Source organism: Oncorhynchus tshawytscha, linkage group LG13 (genome assembly GCF_018296145.1).
Source record: "Oncorhynchus tshawytscha isolate Ot180627B linkage group LG13, Otsh_v2.0, whole genome shotgun sequence".
NCBI lineage: Eukaryota > Metazoa > Chordata > Actinopteri > Salmoniformes > Salmonidae > Oncorhynchus > Oncorhynchus tshawytscha.
This window is the reverse complement of record NC_056441.1, coordinates 39455388-39477995: the sequence shown is the minus strand read 5'-3', so window position 1 is coordinate 39477995 and position 22608 is coordinate 39455388. Positions and strand designations below refer to the sequence as shown.

The 22608-nt window shown below is 41.2% G+C and overlaps 1 protein-coding gene across 2 annotated transcripts in view; it reads right to left on the bottom strand.

Annotated features, from left to right (window-relative positions):
* The window catches only part of LOC112264909 (histone-lysine N-methyltransferase 2B), a 72004-nt gene that overhangs the window by 23315 nt on the left and 26081 nt on the right, over positions 1-22608 (bottom strand). For both annotated transcript variants that reach the window (XM_024441828.2, XM_024441829.2), the window contains exons 15-22: positions 21276-21393; positions 15968-16081; positions 15402-15586; positions 15103-15207; positions 10719-10829; positions 10395-10471; positions 3499-3683; positions 1830-1927 (exon numbers count right to left, since the gene is read on the bottom strand). In XM_024441828.2, the coding sequence (XP_024297596.1) occupies positions 1830-1927; positions 3499-3683; positions 10395-10471; positions 10719-10829; positions 15103-15207; positions 15402-15586; positions 15968-16081; positions 21276-21393 (993 nt within the window). The remainder of the gene's footprint in view (positions 1-1829; positions 1928-3498; positions 3684-10394; positions 10472-10718; positions 10830-15102; positions 15208-15401; positions 15587-15967; positions 16082-21275; positions 21394-22608) is intronic.

Sequence of the window (22608 nt, the reverse complement as noted above, 5' to 3'; positions counted from 1 at the left end):
GGTCTGGGCTGATTTCTTTTGATTTTCCCATGATATCAAGCAAAAAGGCACTGAGATTGAAGGTAGGCCTTGAAATACATCAACAAGTACACCTCCAATTGACTCAAATGATGTCAATTAGCCTATCAGAAGCCTCTAAAGCCATGATATAATTTTCTGGAATTTTTCAAGCTGTTTAAAGGCAGTCAACTTAGTGAATGTAAACTTATGACCCACTGGAATTGTGATACAGTGAATTATAAGTGAAATAACCTGTCTGTAAACAATTGTTGGAAAAATGACTTGTGTCATGCACAAAGTAGATGTCCTAACCGACTTGCCAAAACTATAGTTTGATAACAAGAAATTTGTGGAGTGGTTTTAAAACTAGTTTTAATGACTCCAACCTAAGTGTATGTAAACTTCTGACTTCAACTAAGTATTCAGACCCTTTGCTATGAGACTCGAAACTCAGCTCAGGTGCATCCTGTTTCCATTGATCATCCTTGAGATGTTTCTACAACTTGGAGTCCACCTGTGGTACATTCAATTGATTGGACATGATTTGGAAATAAATATATGTCTATATAAAAGGTCCCACAGTTGACAGTGCATGTCAGAGCAAAAACCAAACCATGAGGTCGAAGGAATTGTCCGTAGAGCTCCGAGACAGGATCAAGTCGAGGCACAGATCTGGGGGATGTCACAAAAAAAAATGTCTGCAGCATTGAAGGTCCCCAAGAACACAGTGGCCTCCATCATTCTTAAATGGAAGAAGTTTGGAATGACCAAGACACTTCCTACAGCTGGCCGCCCAGCCAAACTGAGCAATTGGGGGAAAGGGACCCTGGTCAGGGAGGTGACGAAGGTCCTGATGGTCACTCTGACAGAGCAGCAGAGTTCTTTTATGGAGATGGGAGAACCTTCCAGTAGGACAACCATCTCTGCAGCACTCCACCAATCAGGCCTTTATAGTAGAGTGGCCAGACAGAAGCCACTCCTCAGTAAAAAGGCACATGACACCCCGCTTGGAGTTTGCCAAAAGGCACCTCAGGACTCTCAGACCATGAGAAACAAGATTCTCTTGTCTGATGAAACCAAAATTGAACTCTTTGGCCTGGATGCCAAGCGTCACACGTCTGGAGGAAACCTGGCACAATCCCTACAGTGAAGCATGGTGGTGGCAGCATCATCATGCTGTTGGGTTGTTTTTCAGTGTCAGGGAATGGGAGACTAGTCAGGATCAAGGGAAAGATGAACAAAGCAAAGTACAGAGCGATTCGCGAAAAAAATCTTCTCCAGGGCACTCAGGACCTGACTGAGACGAACGTTCACCTTTCAACAGGACAACGACCCTAAGTACACAGCCAAGACAACGCAGTAGTGGCTTCGGAACAAGTCTCTGAATGTCCTTGAGGGGCCCAGCCAGAGCCCGGACTTGAACCCGATCGAACATCTCTGGAGAAACCTGAAAATAGCTGTGCAGCAACGCTCCCCAGCCTGACAGAGCTTGGGAGGATCTGCAGAGAAGAATGAGAGAAACTCCCCAAATACAGGTGTGCCAAGATTGTCATACCCAAGAAGACTCAAGGCTGTAATCTCTGCCAAAGGTGCTTCAATAAATTACTGAGTAAAGGGTCTGAATACTGTGATATTTCATTTTTAAAAACCAGTTTTTGCTTTGTCATTATTGGTATTGTGTGTAGATTGATGAGACTTTTTTAATCCATTTTAGAATAAAGCTGTAACGTAACAAAATATTAAGGGGTCTGAAAACTTTCCGAATGACCTATGTATGATATCCGGTTTTACTGAGTGGGATATGTTCAGAGGTGGGCAGAAGAACTCACGTTGGGTGTGGCGTCACCACACTGTTGGCAGAGTGCACACTGTCTCTCATCTTTGGTCCGGTCGAGTTCCAGGGCCCCGGTTACAGCACCATTTGTACCTAGACAAGATACACCAAACACATTAATTATTTAATTGACCATTCACATTGTTAGGATCAAGGGAAATGCAAAATCAGTCATTGCACTCAATTTCTTTACCCACAACAAAGATCTTCTTGTGCTGGTGAATGGGGTTACATGTCCTAGTCTTAAAGCAGACATAAGCTTTGCCCCAAATGGCACCCTATTCCTAACACAGCTCTGGAAAAAAATGAGGAGACCATTGTAAAATTAGCAGTTTCTCTGGTTTTACTATTTATAGGTATGTGTCTGGGTAAAATTAACATTTTGGTTTTATTCTATAAACTACTGACAACATTTCTCCCAAATTCCAAATTAACATTTTTAGATCATTTATTTGCAGAAAATGACAGCTGGCCAAAATAACAAAAAGATGCAGTGTTGTCAGACCTCAAATAATGCAAAGACAATTAGTTCATATTCGTTAAAACACTAGTATCGTGTTGTTTAAACTTAGGAAGTATTCAGAAATCAATATTTCGTGGAATAACTCTGATTTTCCATCACAGCTTTCATGCGTCTTGGCATGGAGCATTGTCCTGCTGGAAAAAACAATCCTCAGAGTTGGGGAACATTGCCAGAGTAGAAAGAAGCAAGTTTTCTTCCAGGACAACACTGTACGTGGCTTGATTCATGTGTCCTTTACAAAGACATCTGCCTGATTCCAGCCTTCCGATCCTCAACCAAATTTCAGTGGTTGCGAGACCTGGAAATGCCAACTAGCCACGTACAATGGAAATTTGGTGGAGGATCGGTGATGATCTGGGGGTGCTCAGCAAGGCTGGATTTGGGCAGATTTGTCTTTGTGAAGGAAGCATAAATCAAGCCACGTTACAAGGTTGTCCTGGAAGAAAACTTTCTTCTTTCTAGTCTGACAATGTTCCCCAACTCTGAGGATTGGTTTTTCCAGCAGGACAATGCTCCATGCCACACAGCCAGGTCAATCAAGGTGTGGATGGAGGACCACCAGATCAAGACCCTGTCATGGCCAGCCCAATCTCCAGACCTGAACCCCATTGAAAACCTCTGGAATATGATCAAGAGGAAGATGGATGATCACAAGCCATCAAACAAAGCCGAGCTGCTTAGATTTTTGTGCCAGGAGTGGCATAAAGTGACCCAACATCAATGTGAAAGACTGCCAAGATGCATGAAAGCTGTGATTGAAAATCAGGGTTATTCCACCAAATATTGATTTCCTAAGTTGAAACATTATTGTGTTTAACAATGAATATGAACTTATTTTCTTTGCATTATTTGAGGTCTGACAACACTGCATCTTTTTTGTTATTTTGACCAGTTGTCATTTTCTGCAAATAAATGCTCTAAATGACAATATTTATATTCGGAATTTGGGATAAATGTTGTCAGTAATTTATAGAATAAAACTAAAATGTTAATTTTACCTAAACAAGTACCTATAAATAGTAAAACTGATAATTTTGCAGTGGTCTCTTCATTTACAGAGCTGTGTAGTGTGCTACAGTTGACCATAGGCATAGGGCTATGACCAGACTCCCTATTTGGGAAACAGCCATAGACTACATACCTTGGGATTTGAGTGGGAGGCCCTCCAGCGCCCAGGGCTGATGGGTGGTACCTGAGGATGGGGGAGGGACGCTGTTCCCCTGCTGGAGAAAGCCTGAACCAGTGGTAACTTGGTACGTCCTCTCCAGCCACTGTGCATAGCTGTGCTCCATAGATGGAGGAAGAACTGCCTCGGGGAGCATACCACTGAGACAGAAGAGGGGGGAGACTTGCTCAGCAACAGAGAATTTTTAACCCATAAGAGTCTAAGTCCTGTCTAAGTCAGGGGAAGGGGGTGAGGGGGTAGCTGCAAGCTATATGAAATTGTTTTAAGGTCATACCAAGGATCATTTAGCTATTTGACTTGGAATTTTACGATCCCTTTAAGTAGCAAACATATATAAGAAAAATAGTATTTTGCCTTACTGCTATTAGCACATACAAACACAACGAATAACAGATTCAGTAGAGTCTATCCACCCCCACACACAAAAAGATATTCTAAAAAGGAAGTTTGTTTGGAAGTGTATGCTATATCTAAGGCACTGTGTCTCAGTGCTAGAGGCGTCACTACAGACACCCTGGTTCGAATCCAGTCTGTATCACAACCGGCCGTGATTGGGAGTCCCATAGGGTGGCTCAATTGGCCCAGCGTCGTCCGGGTTTGGCCGGTGTCGGCCGTCATTGTAAATAAGAATTTGTTCTTAACTGACTTGCCTAGTTAAATAAAAGGTGAAATAATTTTAAATATCAAAAAAATGCACGATTTAAGAAAGATCAGGAAACATTTGTATTTAACCCTTTATTTTTGGCACTAAACAGTCTAAGCCTGAAAAGTGAGGGGGTTTCTACTAAGCTACACTACATGACCAGAAATATGTGGACACCTGCTCGTCAAACACCTCATTCCAAAATCATGAGCATTATCATGCTATAACACTCAAAATCATGCTATAACACTCTTATGGGAAGGCTTTCCACTAGATGTTGGGAACATTGCTGCTATAACACTCTTATGGGAAGGCTTTCCACTAGATATTGGGAACATTGCTGCTATAACTCTCTTATGGGAAGGCTTTCCACTAGATGTTGGGAACATTGCTGCTATAACACTCTTATGGGAAGGCTTTCCACTAGATGTTGGGAACATTGCTGCTATAACACTCTTATGGGAAGGCTTTCCACTAGATGTTGGGAACATTGCAGCGGAGACTTGATTCCATTCAGTCACAAAATCATTAGTGAGGTTGGGCAATTCCAATTCATCCCAAAGGTGTTGTCTTGGCTGTGTGCTTAGGGACGTTGTCCTGTTGGAAGGTGAAACTTCACCCCAGTCTGAGGTACTGAGCGCTCTGGAGCAGGTTTTCATCAAGGATCTCTGTCCTTTGCTCAGTTCATCTTTCCCTCGATCCTGACTAGTCTCCTAGTCCTTGCTACTAAAACATCCCCACAGCATGATTCTGCCACCACCATGCTTCACAGTAGGGATGCTTCCAGGTTTGCCTGGTTTCATCCAGACATGACCCTTCGCATTCAGGCCAAAGAGTTCAATCTTGTTTACACCAGACCAGAGAATCTAAGAGTCCTTTAGGTGCATTTTGGCAAACTCCAAGCGGTCTGTCATGTGCCTTTTATTTTGTGGCGGCTTCTGTCTGGCCACTCTACCATACTGGTGGAGAGTTGCAGAGATGGGAGCACCTTCCAGAAGCACAACCATCTCCACAGAGGAACTCCGGAAGCATTGTCAGAGTGACCATCAGCTTCTTGGTAACCTTCATGACCAACACCCTTCTCCACCGATTGGATGATGGAGGCCACTGTGTTCTTGGGGACCTTCAGTGCTGCAGACATTTTTTGTTACCCTTCCCCAGATCTGTGCCTCGACACAATCCTGTCTCGGAGCTCTATGGACAATTCCTTCGACCTCATGGTTTGGTTTTTGCTCTGAAATGCACCGTCAATTATGGGACCTTATATAGACAGATTTGTGCCTTTCTAAATCGTGTCTAATCAATTTAATTTACCACAGGCCGACTACAAGTTGTAGAAACATCTCAAGGATGCGCAATGTTAACAGGATGCACCTGAGCTCAATTTTGAGTCTCAATTCAAATATACATTTAGAACAAGGTTGCAATGTAACAAAATGTGGAAAAAGTGAAGAGGCCTGAATACTTTGACTGCACCGTATATCTGGGTGATACAGTATAAGAAAGATCAGGAAACAATTATTTATTTTTTATTACATGTACTTAACCCCTTATTTTTGGCAGTAAACAGTGTTATACACACACACTTATGCATATACACAGTTGAAGTCGGAAGTTTACATACACCTCAGCCAAATACATTTAAACTCAGTTTCACAATTCCTGACATTTAATCCTAGTAAAGATTTTCTGTCTTGGGTCAGTTAGGATCACCACCGTATTTTAAGACTGAAGTGTCAGAATAATAGGAGAGAGAATGATTTATTTCAGCTTTTATTTCTTTCATCACATTCCCAGTGGGTCAGAAGTTTACATACACTCAATTCGTATTTGGTAGCATTGCCTATAACCTCTTGGTGTTAGGGGGCAGTATTTTCATTTTTGGGGAAAAAAACGTTCCCGTTTTAAACGGGATATTTTGTCAGCAAAAGATGCTAGAATATGCATATAATTGACAGCTTTGGATAGAAAACACTAACGTTTCCAAAACTGTAAAGATATTGTCTGTGAGTATAACAGAACTGATGTTGCAGGCGAAAGCCTGAGAAAATCCAATCCGGAAGTGCCCCAGGTTTTGAAAGCGCTGCGTTCCAATGACTCCCTATTCAGCTATGAATGTACCATCAACGAGCTTACGCTTTGTACGTATTCCCCAAAGTATCTACAGCATTGTGATGTAGTTTTACGCATTTCTGTTGAAGAATAGCCGTAGGCGGCCACATTGCGTAAGTGGTCACATGGTGGCTCAGAGAGAAATTCTCGCGTAAAATACAGGAGGTAGCCATTACTCCAACCGGTCCTAGTGAAAAACTAATTGTCCCGACGGATATATTATCGAATAGATATTAGCAAAACACCTTGAGGATCGATTCTAAACAACGTTTGTCATGTTTCTGTCGATATTATGGAGCTAATTTGGAATATTTTTCGGCGTTGTGGTGACCGCAATTTCCGGGCGATTTCTCAGACAAACGTGAAGAACAAACGGAGCTATTTCGCATAAAAAACAATATTTTGGGAAAAAATGAACTTTGGCTGTCTACCTGGGAGTCTCGTGCTTGAAAACATCCGGTTCATCAAAGGTAAACGTTTAATTTGATTGCTTTTCTGATTTCCGTGACATGGTTGCCTGCTGCTAAACATAATGCTATGCTAGGCTATGATAAACTTACAAAATGCTTGTCTAGCGTTGGCTGTAAAGCATATTTTGAAAATCTGAGATGACAGGGTGATTAACAAAAAGCTAAGCTGTGTTCCAATATATTTCACTTGTGATTTTCATGAATAGGAATATTTTCTAGGAAGATTTATGTCTGTTGCGTTATGCTAATTAGTGTCAATCATTCCCGTTACTGGATGGGGTGTCATAGGTTAAATTGTTTAACTTGGGTCAAACGTTTCCTCTAGCCTTCCACAAGCTTCCCACAATAAGTTGGGTGAATTTTGGCCCATTTCTCCTGACAGAGCTGGTGTAACAGTCATTTGTAGGAGACAGACTCTCACACACCTTTTCAGTTCTGCCCACAGATTTTCTATAGGATTGATGTCAGGGCTTTGTGATGGCCACTCCCCTTGACTTTGTTGTCCTTAAGCCATTTTGCACAACTTTGTTTGAAGATGCTTGGGGTCATTATCCATTTGGAAGACCCATTTGCCCAAGTTCAACTTCCTGACTGATGTGTTGAGATGTTGCTTCAATATATCCACATAATTTTCTTCCTCGTGATGCCATCTATTTTGAGACATGCACCAGTCCCTCCTGCAGCAAAGCATCCCCACAACACGATGCTGCCACCACCGTGCTTCACGGTTGGGATGGTGTTCTTCAGCTTGCAAGCCTCCCCCCTTTTCCTCCAAACATAACGGTGGTCATTATGGCCAAACAGTTCTATTTTTGTTTTATCAGACCAGAGGACATTTCTCCAAAAAGTACAATCTTTGTCCCCATGTGTAATTGCAAACTGTAGTTTGGCTTTTTTATGGCGGTTTTGGAGCAGTGACTTTCTCCTTGCTGAGCGGCCTTTCAGGTTATGTTGATATGTTGAATCATTTTACTGTGGATATAGATACTTTTGTACCCGTTTCCTCTAGCATCTTCACATGGTCCTTTGCTGTTGTTCTGGGATTGATTTGCACTTTTCGCACCAAAGTACATTCATCTCTAGGAGACAGAACGCGTCTCCTTCCTGAGCGGTATGACGGCTGCGTGGTCCCATCGTGTTTATAATTGCATACTATTGTTTGTACAGATGAACGTGGTACCTTCAGGAGTTTGGAAATCGCTCCCAAGTATGAACCAGACATGTGGAGGTCTACCACTTTTTTTCTGAGTTCTTGGCTGATTTCTTTTGATTTCCCCATGATGACAAGCAAAAAGGCACTGAGATTGAAGGTAGGTCTTAATACATCCACAGGTACTCATCCAATTGACTCAAATGATGTCAATTAGCCTATCAGAAGCTTCTAAAGCCATGACGATATTTTCTGGAATTTTCCAAGCTGTTTAAAGGCACAGTCAACTTAGTGAATGTAGATACAGTGAATTATTAGTGAAATAATCTGTCTGTAAACAATTGTTGGGAAAATTACTTGTGTCATGCAAAAAGCAGATATCCTAACCGACTTGGAAAAACTATAGTTTGTTAACAAGAAATTTGTGGAGTGGTTGAAAAATGAGTTATAATGACTCCAACCTAAGTGTATGTAAACTTCAGACTACAACTGTATATATACACACTTCCATACATTTTTTTTCAACTGGTACGGGGGAGCTTCAGATGAGTCTTGCGAGGCCTGTGGGTGTCCTAGAGCAACACAACATGTACGTGTTCTAGAAAGTCTCACCTTTCCACAAGGGGTCATATTAGTGTGTAGCCCAAACTGTTGGGACGCTACAGACAAAGTTGGCAGATTGGCTGTCTGGGCGTCAGAGGAGTCCGAAGATGAATACCATTGTGTTTGTGAGAGTCTCATCTCTCCATGGTCACAATACTTTGTATGCCAAACTGTTCGGACACGACAGACGACTTTGTGAGAAGACTGATTTTTGAGATGTCTCATGGTCTGACAAACACTGCAGATGCGACATTGGCGCATGCGGTGGATTGAGACGTATACAATGCAACAAAAAGAACATCTGTAGCTTAAACTAGAGGTCGACCGATTATGATTTTTCAACGCCGATACCGATAATTGGAAGACCGAAAAAAGCCTAAACAGATTAATTGGCAGATTTATATTAATCTGTTTAGGCTTTTTTTAGTCTTCCAATTATCGGTATCGGGCGTTGAAAAATCATAATCGGTCGACCTCTAGTTTAAGCTACAGATGTTCTTTTTGTTGCATTGTATACGTCTCAATCCACCGCATGCGCCAATGTCGCATCTGCAGTGTATGTATATATATATTTGTAATAATGACAATTACAACAATACTGAATTAACTTTAATTTTAACTTAATATAATACAAAAATATAATCAATTTAGCCTCACATAAATAATGAAACATGTTCAATTTGAAGAAGAAAGTTAAAGTGCAATATGCGCCGTGTAAAAAGCTAATGTTTAAGTTCCTTGCTCAGAACATGAGAAAGCTGGTAGTTCCTTTTAGCATGAGTCTTCAATATTCCCAGTTAAGAAGTTTTAGTTATTATAGGAATTATAGGACTATTTCTCTCTATACCATTTGTATTTCATAGACCTTTGACTATCGGATGTTCTTATAGGTAATTTAGTATTGCCAGCCTAATCTCGGGAGTTGATAGGCTTGAAGTCATGAACAGCGCTGTGCTTCAAGCATTGCGAAGAGCTGCTGGCAAATGCAGGAAAGTGCTGTTTGAATGAATGCTTACGAGGCTGCTGCTGCCTACCAGCGCTCAGTCAGACTGCTCTATCAAATATCAAATCATAGACTTAATTATAATAAAATAAACACAGAAATACAAGCCTTAGGTCATTAATATGGTCAAATCCGGAAACGATCATTTTGAAAACAAAACGTTTATTCTTTCAGTGAAATACAGAACCGTTCTGTATTTTATCGAACGGGTGGCAATTCTAAGTCTAAATATTGCTGTAACATTAAACAACCTTCAATGTTGTGTCAAGAACATGTAAAAAAAATTACGGTCTTTGTAAAAGAACAGTTCTGGCAAATTATATATCCTGACTCTGGTCTTTGTAAGGAAGAACAGTTTAAAAAAATATACTTCTGTGTAATTTTAAGAGCCAGGAGGCACAAACTGCTGCATATATCCGTTTGGAGTAAGTAGGCTGACTCTGCTTGCACTGAGTTAACTAGTGATAATGTTAAGATTGATTGTTTTTATAAGATACAATCAGTCATAATCGGCTCCTTGCTGCCAAAAGCCTGACGCAGTCTCCTCGATTAATGTAATCCATATTGCTATGAAAACTTGAAATTGGCCCAAATGAAATTGGCCCAAATGAATCGGCCATGTGGATATTATGCTAATAAGACTTCCATGGGTGTGCGGACATCCACTCTAGGGGATTAAAGTAGTATTCTTTGCTAGCTTTTTAAAAACAAGTATTATATGCTTGCTTTTTATCTGTAGGAAAAACTATTTCTTGTCATAGTGGATTTGTTCAGGGAGATTCTCTTATCTTCTTGGTGGAAATGTGAGAAAGTCAGTCAAAATGTATAACATACACAGTCATACTGTCTACACATAGCGTATCCATTTACCTTGGGAAATCTTTGGAGAGTGGGTCCCACATTTTCTGATCTTGGCTATGAAACCAACTGAAAGTCTCCTCCAGCAACTGAAAGGACAGATATACTCAGTGAGTGATCTCTGTACATCATTAAGGGGAGTCAATAAGCAAAAGTTCCACTAGAGAAACTTTCAGAGTTATTTTATGCTGTTTTATTAATTGAGGAAATTAATAAAAATGAAAACCTATTTTTTGAATACTAGTCTGAGTACATAGGCAAACAAACAATGATTTGGCCAAGTATGGCCCCTAACAATGTATATAGCATTAATGGAGGAAAGGTCTTTCTACTAACCTTCAGGTAGTGAGACCTGGCCAAACAGGTGGGACTCAGGCCCTCAGGGAGAGACTCCTCCTCCTTCAACCACTTCCTCATCACCATGACAACATCCTCATGGAATGATTTCTGATTGGTTGACAAAGGCAGGAAATATATTTTTTTATTTCACCTTTATTTAACCAGTTGAGAACAAGTTCTCATTTACAACTGCGACCTGGCCAAGATAAAGCAAAGCAGCGCGACAAAAACACAGAATTACAAACAAATTACAAACAATAACACAATAGAAAAAGTCTATGTACAGTGTGTGCAAATGTAGTAAGATTAGGGAGGTAGGGCAATAAATAGGCCATAGAGGTGAAATAATTACAATTTAGCATTATCACTGGAGTGATAGATGTGCAGATGATGATGTGCAAGTAGAGATACTGGGGTGCAAAAGAAAAGGAAAAACGGTGTCAACTTTAGGAGATGGATGCAGTGGTGTGTATTCATGGATGCCAAGGTGAGCCAGACTTCCCCCAAAAATGGCCCAATCAAAAAAAAAAAAATACATATATATATATATATATATATCTCTGTGTTTCATAATGTTTCTTCAATTCACAAGAGGCTGAATGTATTTCACAGGGAAAAGCAGCGCCCCTCTGTCTCTCTACGTGTGGGCCATCTTTCTGATGCTGTCCGGTCCAAATGAGTATGACATTGTTGCCGCCCGTAGCATTCAAGGCAAGGGAAGCCAGTGAGCATCTGACCTCCCTTGACAAATAATAAAACAATTTAAATGATAGGCATCCTATCAAATTCCATTGAGAGCATACGTCACTTAGCTAAAATGTGCCCTTTCCTAAATTAGCCATGGATGGAAACAGGGATTTGGATGTGTGGTTTTACTTAATTCTCCGTACTAGCCAATGACTATAACGGCAATTCTAATCCAACCATTAACTAATTTATTGTTGTGCCTCTGGCCTGAGACGCTGGAAGTTCAATATGTAGCTAGATGTAGAAGGGTAATGTTAACGAGCTAACGTTACCCATTAATGGAAGCATTTTGGCCAGATAGCCTAGGACAACAAAAAATGTTTAAAAAACTGTGTACTGTATGACAGAGTTAGACCGCTTCTTCAACACGAAAGAGGAGGATGGCAATTTCTCTACAAGTAGAGAGTCCTGTTTTTCTACTTGCATGAACGTGCACACACACAAATCAGAACCATCGACAGCCACAGCTTATGCTGATTGACTAAATATTTTTGCTATCTTTTAGCTGTCAGTGTATTAGACTAAGCAGAGGTGATTTGATGATGTTGAAATGTTGAAGTGGAAATGGTGCTGGAATAGTGGAGGCAGCTCCTGTTTTCTTTGTGACTTGCGGTAACTCTCTGTGGTTCTAAATCAATAGTTGCTTAGTGGTCCGAAAATCTCGGAAATAGTAACTTGCTTGACCATGCTGTAGGTCATGTAACTGTCTGCTACAGTACATGCAATATGCTTTGTGGACAGAGGTTGCTATACGGTTTTGTGATAAAACAAAAAGGTGCGATTCTGCCACTGTCTTCTTATTGTCTCTGCCTTTAAGCCTATATATCACAGTCGCAAGGCATATTAATTAACAGGTTATAGAGCAAACAACGCAATTATCACAACACACAGGATTCCATTTACTGTACTATTAGTGTGTCTATATGAGCTATAAGAGCATCTGCTAAATGACCAAAATGTCAACAGTGCCTTCAGACTATAAAAACAATGTGACTTATTCCACATCGTTGTTAAATCTGAACTCAAAATGGCTTAAATATATAATTATTTTCACCCACAATACCAAGTAAAAACATTTATATAAATGTTAGCAAATTCATTGAAAAGGAAATACAGAAATATCCAATTTACATAAGTATTCACACCCAAGTCAATACTTTGTAGAGCACCTTTGGCAGCGATTACAGCGATGTCTTTTTGGGTAAGTCTCTAAGAGCTTTGCATACCTGGATTGTACAATACTTGACCATTATTATTTTAAAAAGTTGATTGCTGATCACCACTATACATCCATTTAAGTCTTGCCATAGATTTTCAAGCAGATTTAAGTCAAAACTAACTAGGCCACGCATGAACATTCAAAGTAGCCTTGGTAAGCAACTCCAGCGTAGATTTGGCCTTGTGTTTTATGAACCAGGTTTTCTAGGATTTTACCTGCGCTTATAGCTGTACTCAGTTTATTTTTATCCTGAAGGAAAAAACTCTACTCCAACACCGATGAGAAGCCCATAACATGATGCAGCCACCACCATGCTTGAAAATATGAAGAGTAGTACTCAGTGATGTGTTGTTGGATTTGCCCCAAACAAAACACTTTGTATTCAGGAAAAAAGTTCATTTCTATGCAATCTTTTTTGCAGTATTACTTTAGTGCGTTGTTGCAAACAGGATGCATGTTTTGGGATATTTGTATTATATCCCATTTTATTTTATGTATTCTATACATACAATATTATTTTATTTTGTTATTATTGTGAAGTAACTACAATGTTGGTGATCCATCCTCAGTTCTAGTTTTGTTTTAAAGTCACCATTGGCCTCATGGCAAAATCCTTGAGCAGTTTCCTTCCTCTCTGGTAACCGAGTTAGGAATAATAATGTTTCCGCCATCGTTTCCTATGACCGAAAAGAGCTTCTGGACATCAGAACAGCGATTTCTCACCTCGAACAGGATGATGATTTTTTTATTTAATGAGTCAGACGTGAACGATATACTGCTCTTCCCCGGACCATGCCCATATCCCCATCATTTACCACAACAAACCAATGCTGGCACTAAGGCCGCACTCAACGAGCTGTATAGGGTCATAAACAAATAAGAAAATGCTCACCCAGAGGCAGTGCTCCTCGTGCCAGGGGACTTTAATACAGGGAAACTGAAATCCCCTTTACCTCATTTCTACCAGCAAGTCGAACCTCCTGATTCCTGCTTCCAAGAGTACCAGTGACGCGCTCAATATGGAAGTGTTCAGATGAAGCGGATGCACAAACATTCCTTCAAACATGCTGCTGCTACTCTATTATATATGCATCGTTACTTCACCCCTGCCTACATATTATCTCAAGTACCTCGACTAAATCGTACACCGGAACATTAACTCGGTACCGGCACCCCTCGCATATAGCCTTGTTATTTTATTGGTAGTATTTTTCCTATCGTTTTTTTTTTTTTTAACTCTGTATTGTTGATTAAGGGCTCATAAGTAAGCATTTCACAGTAAGGTCTACAATGGTTGTATTCAGGGCATGTGACAAATACCATTTTATTTGAAATTCAGCGTCTGCTTTTTAAAAATTTTACACAGCTACCAATCGGTGCCCTATTTTGCGAGGTTTTGAAAAAACAACTGACGCGTTCTGACTCCTAAACTTGAAATATTGTTTATCATCACGTATCCTATGGAAATTAAGAGTGCCATAGTGTGGTTTCTATACCAGAAATGAATGGTTATCTGTAGGAGGAATGTATATGGTGGAGGCAATTAAGCTTGGAATATACTGAAAGAAAGGTGGTTTCAGTCAGTCACTGATAAGGATGGAGAGACATGGATTAGTGAGGAATGGGGGCTGAGGTCTGGTCAGATTAAGGGAGAAGGAACAGTTTACTGCCCGCACCACTTAACTTCCTGCCTAGCAATAAAGAGGTAATGTTTAGAGGGAAGGAGGAGACTGCACCCAAATTGGGGTATATATACACACTTGTGCTGGTGAAAACATGTCTTTGTCTGATCAGCTGTCTGACCCTTTGGGGGAATAAATTTGGTTTGAGCTTTAACAATCGTCCGCGAGTTTTTACTCTGTTAATTTAAAACATAACACCTCGCTGGCCTTTGTGGTTGAATCAGTGCTTTAAATTCACTACTCGATTGAGAGACCTTACAGATGTGTGTGGGGTAAAAATCATGTTAACCACTATTATTGAACACAGAATGAGTCCATGCAACTTATGTGATTTGTTAAGCACATTTTTACTCCTGAACTTATTTAGGCTTGCAATAACAAAGTCAATACTTATTGACTCAAAACATCTCAGCTTTTAATTCTTTAATAATTTCTAGAGTTTTCTACAAACAAAATTCCACTTTGACATTATGTGGATTTGTGTGTAGATTAATGACACAAAAGCTCTATTTAATAAATGGTAAATTCAGGCTGTAACAACAAAATGTGGAAAAAGTAAAGGAGTGTGAAAACTTTCTGAAGGCTCTGACTGTAGAAAGTGACCAGAATGTGGTCTGAAAAGACATACATGATTCAGAGTTGAATATTGATGCCCTGAGAGCAAAATAGACCACCTCTAAATAGTTTTCATGTGGCATAATTCAAATGTTTAAAAAGGATTGAGTTATCTCACCAGTGAAGTGTACTGGTGCCCTTCAAATTTTTGACCCACGGCATGTAGGTCGCAGATGGGCTGGTGTTTGTCCCTGAAAGCATCTGGTTCTGTGGATTCCTCACACTACAGGGGGAAGAAACAGCATAGTACATGGAGACTGCTGTCAGAGGGTCTGTGTTGAGGGATATACAATAGATAAGACAGTCTAAACATTTTAATTGTTTTTGGATACAGAGCAAAGCCATGTTGCGAAAGTGAGAGATTAAGTCGGACTCGTGACAACTTGATGTCTCTACTGTGATGGAGGCAGTCCGTACCTCCCTGCAGGTGATCAGGTGCTGGGCAGAGGAGTCAGAAAGGAGGTTGGCCAGCACCTTCTCTAGCCCCGCCCTCAGCCTGTCCTTCAGCTCACCCTTCCAGGAGCTGGGCTGTGATTGGCTGCAGGGTGTACAGGAGTACACTACGCTCTCTGACAGGTTGGACATGATCTCATATAGGTCATCTGACAGACAGAAGAGAGGAATAATTTCAATGTCATGGAGTGGATTTATAGTGAGAGAGTTGTTCTGATCCCTCAAGTTAGGGCCTATATTTTGATTGAGGTGGCATCTTCCCCTACATCCTGTTAACAGCGGTGGTCACCCCTTTGCCTGGAGAGCTACCCTCTTGCAGGATTTTGTTGCAGCCCTCATCTCTAACACACCTGATTCTGGGTCAAGTGTGTGTGATAGCTGGATCAGGTGTGTGTGTGTGTGTGTGTGTGTAGGGCTGAAGCAAAAGACTGCATACCAACCAGAAACCCGCTAAGATGAGTGTTGGCCACCCCTGCTGTACATCCCCTTGATAAAGACAGTCCTGAGGCATAAATATTAGTCCCACTCACCAGAGAGTCCTTCACATTTAGAATGTACCCAGTGGCTACACCTGGAGCACTCCATCATCTGGCTGTTGTGGTCGTTCTCCTCGTAACACTTGGAGCAGATAGTGCAGAAGTTCCCTTGTAAAACAAAATCAGATGTACGACAGTAATCAATGGTTAAATTAAACAAATACATGACAAGAAGGTCCTGACAAAGTATCAGTCCAGCTATACAACTGCTCTCATCCCGGTCTTCTTGGACTGTTCCTGGAGTTTGTCTATACCGTCAGGGCATGAAATTAACACCCACCAGCTGCGGGTCGATTTTGTCATTGGCAGGTAAGATTTATTTATTTATTTTACCTTTATTTAACCAGGTAGGCAAGTTGAGAACAAGTTCTCATTTACAATTGCGACCTGGCCAAGATAAAGCAAAGCAGTTCGACAGATACAACGACACAGAGTTACACATGGAGTAAAACAAACATACAGTCAATAATACAGTATAAACAAGTCTATATACAATGTGAGCAAATGAGGTGAGAAGGGAGGTAAAGGCAAAAAGGCCATGGTGGCAAAGTAAATACAATATAGCAAGTAAAACACTGGAATGGTAGATTTGCAATGGAAGAATGTGCAAAGTAGAAATAAAAATAATGGGGTGCAAAGGAGCAAAATAAATAAATTAATTAAATACAGTTGGGAAAGAGGTAGTTGTTTGGGCTAAATTATAGGTGGGCTATGTACAGGTGCAGTAATCTGTGAGCTGCTCTGACAGTTGGTGCTTAAAGCTAGTGAGGGAGATAAGTGTTTCCAGTTTCAGAGATTTTTTAGTTTGTTCCAGTCAATGCTAGCTGAGAACTGGAAGGAGAGGCGGCCAAAGAAAGAATTGGTTTTGGGGGTGACTAGAGAGATATACCTGCTGGAGCGTGTGCTACAGGTGGGAGATGCTATGGTGACCAGCGAGCTGAGATAAGGGGGGACTTTACCTAGCAGGGTCTTGTAGATGACATGGAGCCAGTGGGTTTGGCGACGAGTATGAAGCGAGGGCCAGCCAACGAGGCTATTTTGTAAATGACATCGCCAAAGTCGAGGATTGGTAGGATGGTCAGTTTTACAAGGGTATGTTTGGCAGCATGAGTGAAGGATGCTTTGTTGCGAAACAGGAAGCCAATTCTAGATTTAACTTTGGATTGGAGATGTTTGATATGGGTCTGGAAGGAGAGTTTACAGTCTAACCAGACACCTAAGTATTTGTAGTTGTCCACGTATTCTAAGTCAGAGCCGTCCAGAGTAGTGATGTTGGACAGGCGGGTAGGTGCAGGTAGCGATCGGTTGAAGAGCATGCATTTAGTTTTACTTGTATTTAAGAGCAATTGGAGGCCACGGAAGGAGAGTTGTATGGCATTGAAGCTTGCCTGGAGGGTTGTTAACACAATGTCCAAAGAAGGGCCGGAAGTATACAGAATGGTGTCGTCTGCGTAGAGGTGGATCAGAGACTCACCAGCAGCAAGAGCGACCTCATTGATGTATACAGAGAAGAGAGTCGGTCCAAGAATTGAACCCTGTGGCACCCCCATAGAGACTGCCAGAGGTCCGGACAGCAGACCCTCCGATTTGACACACTGAACTCTATCAGAGAAGTAGTTGGTGAACCAGGCGAGGCAATCATTTGAGAAACCAAGGCTGTCGAGCCTGCCGATGAGGATGTGGTGATTGACAGAGTCGAAAGCCTTGGCCAGATCAATGAATACGGCTGCACAGTAATGTTTCTTATCGATGGCGGTTAAGATATCGTTTAGGACCTTGAGCGTGGCTGAGGTGCACCCATGACCAGCTCTGAAACCAGATTGCATAGCAGAGAAGGTATGGTGAGATTCGAAATGGTCGGTAATCTGTTTGTTGACTTGGCTTTCAAGACCTTAGAAAGGCACGGTAGGATAGATATAGGTCTGTAGCAGTTTGGGTCAAGAGTGTCCCCCTTTGAAGAGGGGGATGACCGCAGCTGCTTTCCAATCTTTGGGAATCTCAGACGACACGAAAGAGAGGTTGAACAGGCTAGTAATAGGTGTGGCAACAATTTCGGCAGATAATTTTAAAGAAAGGGTCCAGATTGTCTAGCCCGGCTGATTTGTAGGGGTCCAGATTTTGCAGCTCTTTCAGAACATCAGCTGAATGGATTTGGGAGAAGGAGAAATGGGGAAGGCTTCGGCGAGTTGCTGTTGGGGGTGCAGTGCTGTTGACCGGGGTAGGAGTAGACAGGTGGAAAGCATGGCCAGCCGTAGAAAAATGCTTATTGAAATTCTCAATTATGGTGGATTTATCAGTGGTGACAGTGTTTCCTATCTTCAGTGCAGTGGGCAGCTGGGAGGAGGTGTTCTTATTCTCCATGGACTTTACAGTGTCCCAGAACTTTTTGAGTTAGTGTTGCAGGAAGCAAATTTCTGCTTGAAAAAGCTAGCCTTGGCTTTTCTAACTGCCTGTGTTTAACGGTTTTCTAGTTTCCCTGAACAGCTGCATATCACGGGGCCGTTCGATGCTAATGCAGAACGCCATAGGATGTTTTTGTGTTGGTTAAGGGCAGTCAGGTCTGGGGAGAACCAAGGGCTATATCTGTTCCTGGTTCTACATTTCTTGAATGGGGCATGTTTATTTAAGATGGTTAGGAAGGCATTTAAAAAAATATCCAGGCATCCTCTACTGGCGGGATGAGATCAATATCCTTCCAGGATACCCCGGCCAGGTCGATTAGAAAGGCCTGCTCGCTGAAGTGTTTCAGGGAGCGTTTTACAGTGATGAGTGGAGGTCGTTTGACCGCTGACCCATTACGGATGCAGGCAATGAGGCAGTGATCGCTGAGATCTTGGTTGAAGACAGCAGAGGTGTATTTAGAGGGGAAGTTGGTTAGGATGATATCTATGAGGGTGCCTGTGTTTAAGGCTTTGGGGAGGTACCTGGTAGGTTCATTGATAATTTGTGTGAGATTGAGGGCATCAAGTTTAGATTGTAGGATGGCTGGGGTGTTAAGCATGTTCCAGTTTAGGTCGCCTAGCAGCACGAGCTCTGAAGATAGATGGGGGGCAATCAGTTCACATATGGTGTCCAGAGCACAGCTGGGGGCAGAGGGTGGTCTATAGCAGGCAGCAACGGTGAGAGACTTGTTTTTAGAGAGGTGGATTTTTTAAAGTAGAAGTTCAAATTGTTTGGGTACAGACCTGGATAGTAGGACAGAACTCTGCAGGCTATCTTTGCAGTAGATTGCAACACCGCCCCCTTTGGCAGTTCTATCTTGTCTGAAAATGTTGTAGTTAGAGGTCTATATCACCAGCCATGTTGGCGGCTGTTCAGGGCTCGACAGCGCAAGCATTTCAGGACACATTTGTAAATAAAAATAGTCCAGTATAATCACATTTATAGTAAAATAAATGCTGCTAGGTGATTATTCTATATTTTTTCCATAGCTGGTCAAATTTATCACACACAGTCAAAGGACTACGAATCCTATATAACCTATCCCACCTGGTGCTGCAACCCCGCCTGGCTGGGGGGCTGTGCGCACGTGAAGAGCTGAGTGAAAGATACCTTTTTAGAAACGCTGTTGCCTGGCATAAAAGTTGTTCTAATTTACTTGAAATGAAAGTCTAATGAAGTGTTTCTTGGAAATGTACAATGTTTTGTTCACAAGCTAGGTTGTTTTTCAATGTTTGAGTTTCAACTGCTTGGGAAGAGAAGGCAGCGATTCTACTAGCCAGACTCAATCTCACAGGTACGAACAAGTCACATTACCATGGTAACATCCTGCCCTTAACCTCTTGAGCTTATGGCTCAATACTGCCCCGTTGGAGGAAGTGCGTGCCCATAGTAAACTGAAAATATTTTTTTCCAAAATTGCTAATATATGCATATAATAATAATTATTGAATAGAAAACACTCTAAAGTTTCTAAAACCGTTTAAATTATGTCTGTATGTAAAGCAGAACTCTCAGGGCAGCCTTTCTCCCAAACTCTCTCTTGTCAAGAGAAAAGTTGGGTCAACTTTGACGTCATCGCCCCCACCCTTCCCAGGCAGCTACCGATCTGGGAACAGTATGTATTTGTTCAGCGCGATGTCTGCTTTCAATTGGCACGTTCATTGTTTGAATTTCGCGCTCCCTCATCCTTTGGCGGGCGAAAATGCCCGGTTCACTCTCACATACATGCACTCTATTGCGCGCGGCCGATTTGGAGAACGTTCTTTTCCATTAGACACCAGTTGAAGCCGGTTCGTTTGTTCGCGATGATCATTGTTTTACATGATAAAAACATCATTTTGCTCGATTCTGCACTTAGTTTGACCAGTTTAGTCAACATATAATATGTAATTTTGAAGTTTGATTGCGCAAGAGTGCGGGACCAGAAGGAGCAGAAGTTATTTTGGGTGCATTTCAGCTGAAGCTGTTAGCATATGCTAATACAAAGACGCACAACTTGAAACCAAACGATGTATTGGGTAAGTATGACTCCTTCTACGTCTTCTGATCGAAGAACATCAAAGGTAAGGGAATATTTATGTGGTTATTTTGGGTTTCTGTGGACTCCAAACGTAGAGGAGACACTGCTAATATCTGAGCGCCGACTCATAGCATAGACTAGTGAACGAATTCTGTAACGTTAAAAATAAATGTAACACAGCGGTTGTATTAAGAAGAAGTGTATCTTTGTAACTATATGTAGAACATGTATATTTAGTCATGTTTATTGCTTGTTATCTGACGTTATCTGTCCGAGCTATCATAATTTCTCCGGACATTTTGAGTAGCATTTTTGAAATGTCGTCATTGTAAACAGAGATTTATGGATATTAATGGCATATTATTGAAAAAAAAAATGTACTGTGTAACATGTAATATTACTGTCATCTGATGAAGATTTTCAAAAGGTTAGTGAATTATTTATTTTTTAATCCTACTTTTAAATTTTATATTTTCTGGGACAAAATGGCCGCCGCTTGCATTTTGTTTCGGTGGTGGTCTAATATAAATGTGGCTATGTTTTCGCCGTAAAACATTTTAGAAATCTGACTTGCTGGGTAGATGAACAAGGTGTTTATCTTTCATTTGAGCTATTGGACTTGTGTAGGTGTGGAGGTTAAATATGTCTAAGAATATTTTTTCACATTTTGCGTTATGCTAATGAGCTTGAGCCGTAGTCACGATCCCGGATCCGGGATGGGTAGCATCAAGAGGTTAAAGGGCCAGGTGAACATTTTTGTCTCATCTGTAATATTCTGGTTAATACCACATCACGTCTTACTAGTAATACACAGATTGTAATGTTTCGCTGAGGTCCTACCTTTGAGGTGGAGGGTGCTGCAGTCGGGACAGAGGTCCTGCTCGTGGTTCCAGGCCATGTCCCAGGTCTTCCCTGGGGTCACTCCACAGCTCTTACACCGGATACACGTCATACACACCTGGGACGGGGGCAGGTAGCCCAAAGGTTAGAGAGATGGACAAGTATCCGGAAGGTCGCTGGTTCAAGTCCAGGGTAGGGCGAAGAAAAGTGGGAACTGAATTGGCTAAGAACTGAGGGTTGCTGGTTTCAGATCATTACTAGCATATCCACCATTGTTGTACCCTTGAGCAAGGTACTTCATTCCAAAAAAATCCTAGCCCAGAAGCTAGGATATGCATATAATTGGCATATTTGGATAGAAAACACTCTAAAGTTTCCAAAACTGTTCAAATAATATCTGTGAGTATAACAGAACTGATACAGCAGGCAAAAACCTGAGAAAAAAAATCTCACTTCCTGGGTGGATTTATTTGTGTAGTTTTCTAATGAATGCCATTACAGTATCCATTGACTTAGGACTCAAATTGCACTTCCTATGCCTTCCACTAGATGTCAACCGTCTTTAGAAATTGTTTCAGGCTTGTATTCTGAAAAATGAGGGACCAGTCAGAATGAGTGGACCATTCACTGTCCCAGAGGTTTTTCATGCGCGCAACCGAGAGCACACCTTTCTTGTTTTCCTTTTATATTGACGAAGCTTTTGTCCGGTTGAAATGTCATTGATTATTATGACTAAAAACAACCAGAGGATTGATTCTAAATATCGTTTGACACTTTTCTACGAACTTTACTGATACTTGTCAGATTTCTCGTCTGTCTGTTGTGACTGCCTTTGAGCCTGTGGATTACTGAACAAAATGCGAACAAAAAAAATAGTTTTTTGGATATAAAGAGGCACGTTATCGAACAAAACAAACATTTGAGTAAATGGGAGTCCTGTGAGTGCAACCATATGAAGATCAAAGGTATGTGATTAATTTTATCACTATTTCTGACTTGTGTAACTCCTCTACTTGGCTGGTAACTGTTTGTAATGATTTGTCTGCTGGGCGCTGTTCTCAGATAATCACATGGTATGCTTTCGGCGTAAAGCCTTTTTGAAATCTGACATTGTGGTTGGATTAACAAGAAGTTAATCTTTAAACCGATGTATAACACTTGTATGTTTTATGAATTTTTATGAGTATTTCTGTTTTGAATTTGACACTGCAATTTCACTGGATGTTGGCCAGGTGGGACAGTAGCGTCACACACCCCATGGAGAGGTTAAAAACATGGTCGTAAATCGGAATGGGGATGAGAGAAGAAAAAGTTCAACAGAAATATAAATAAT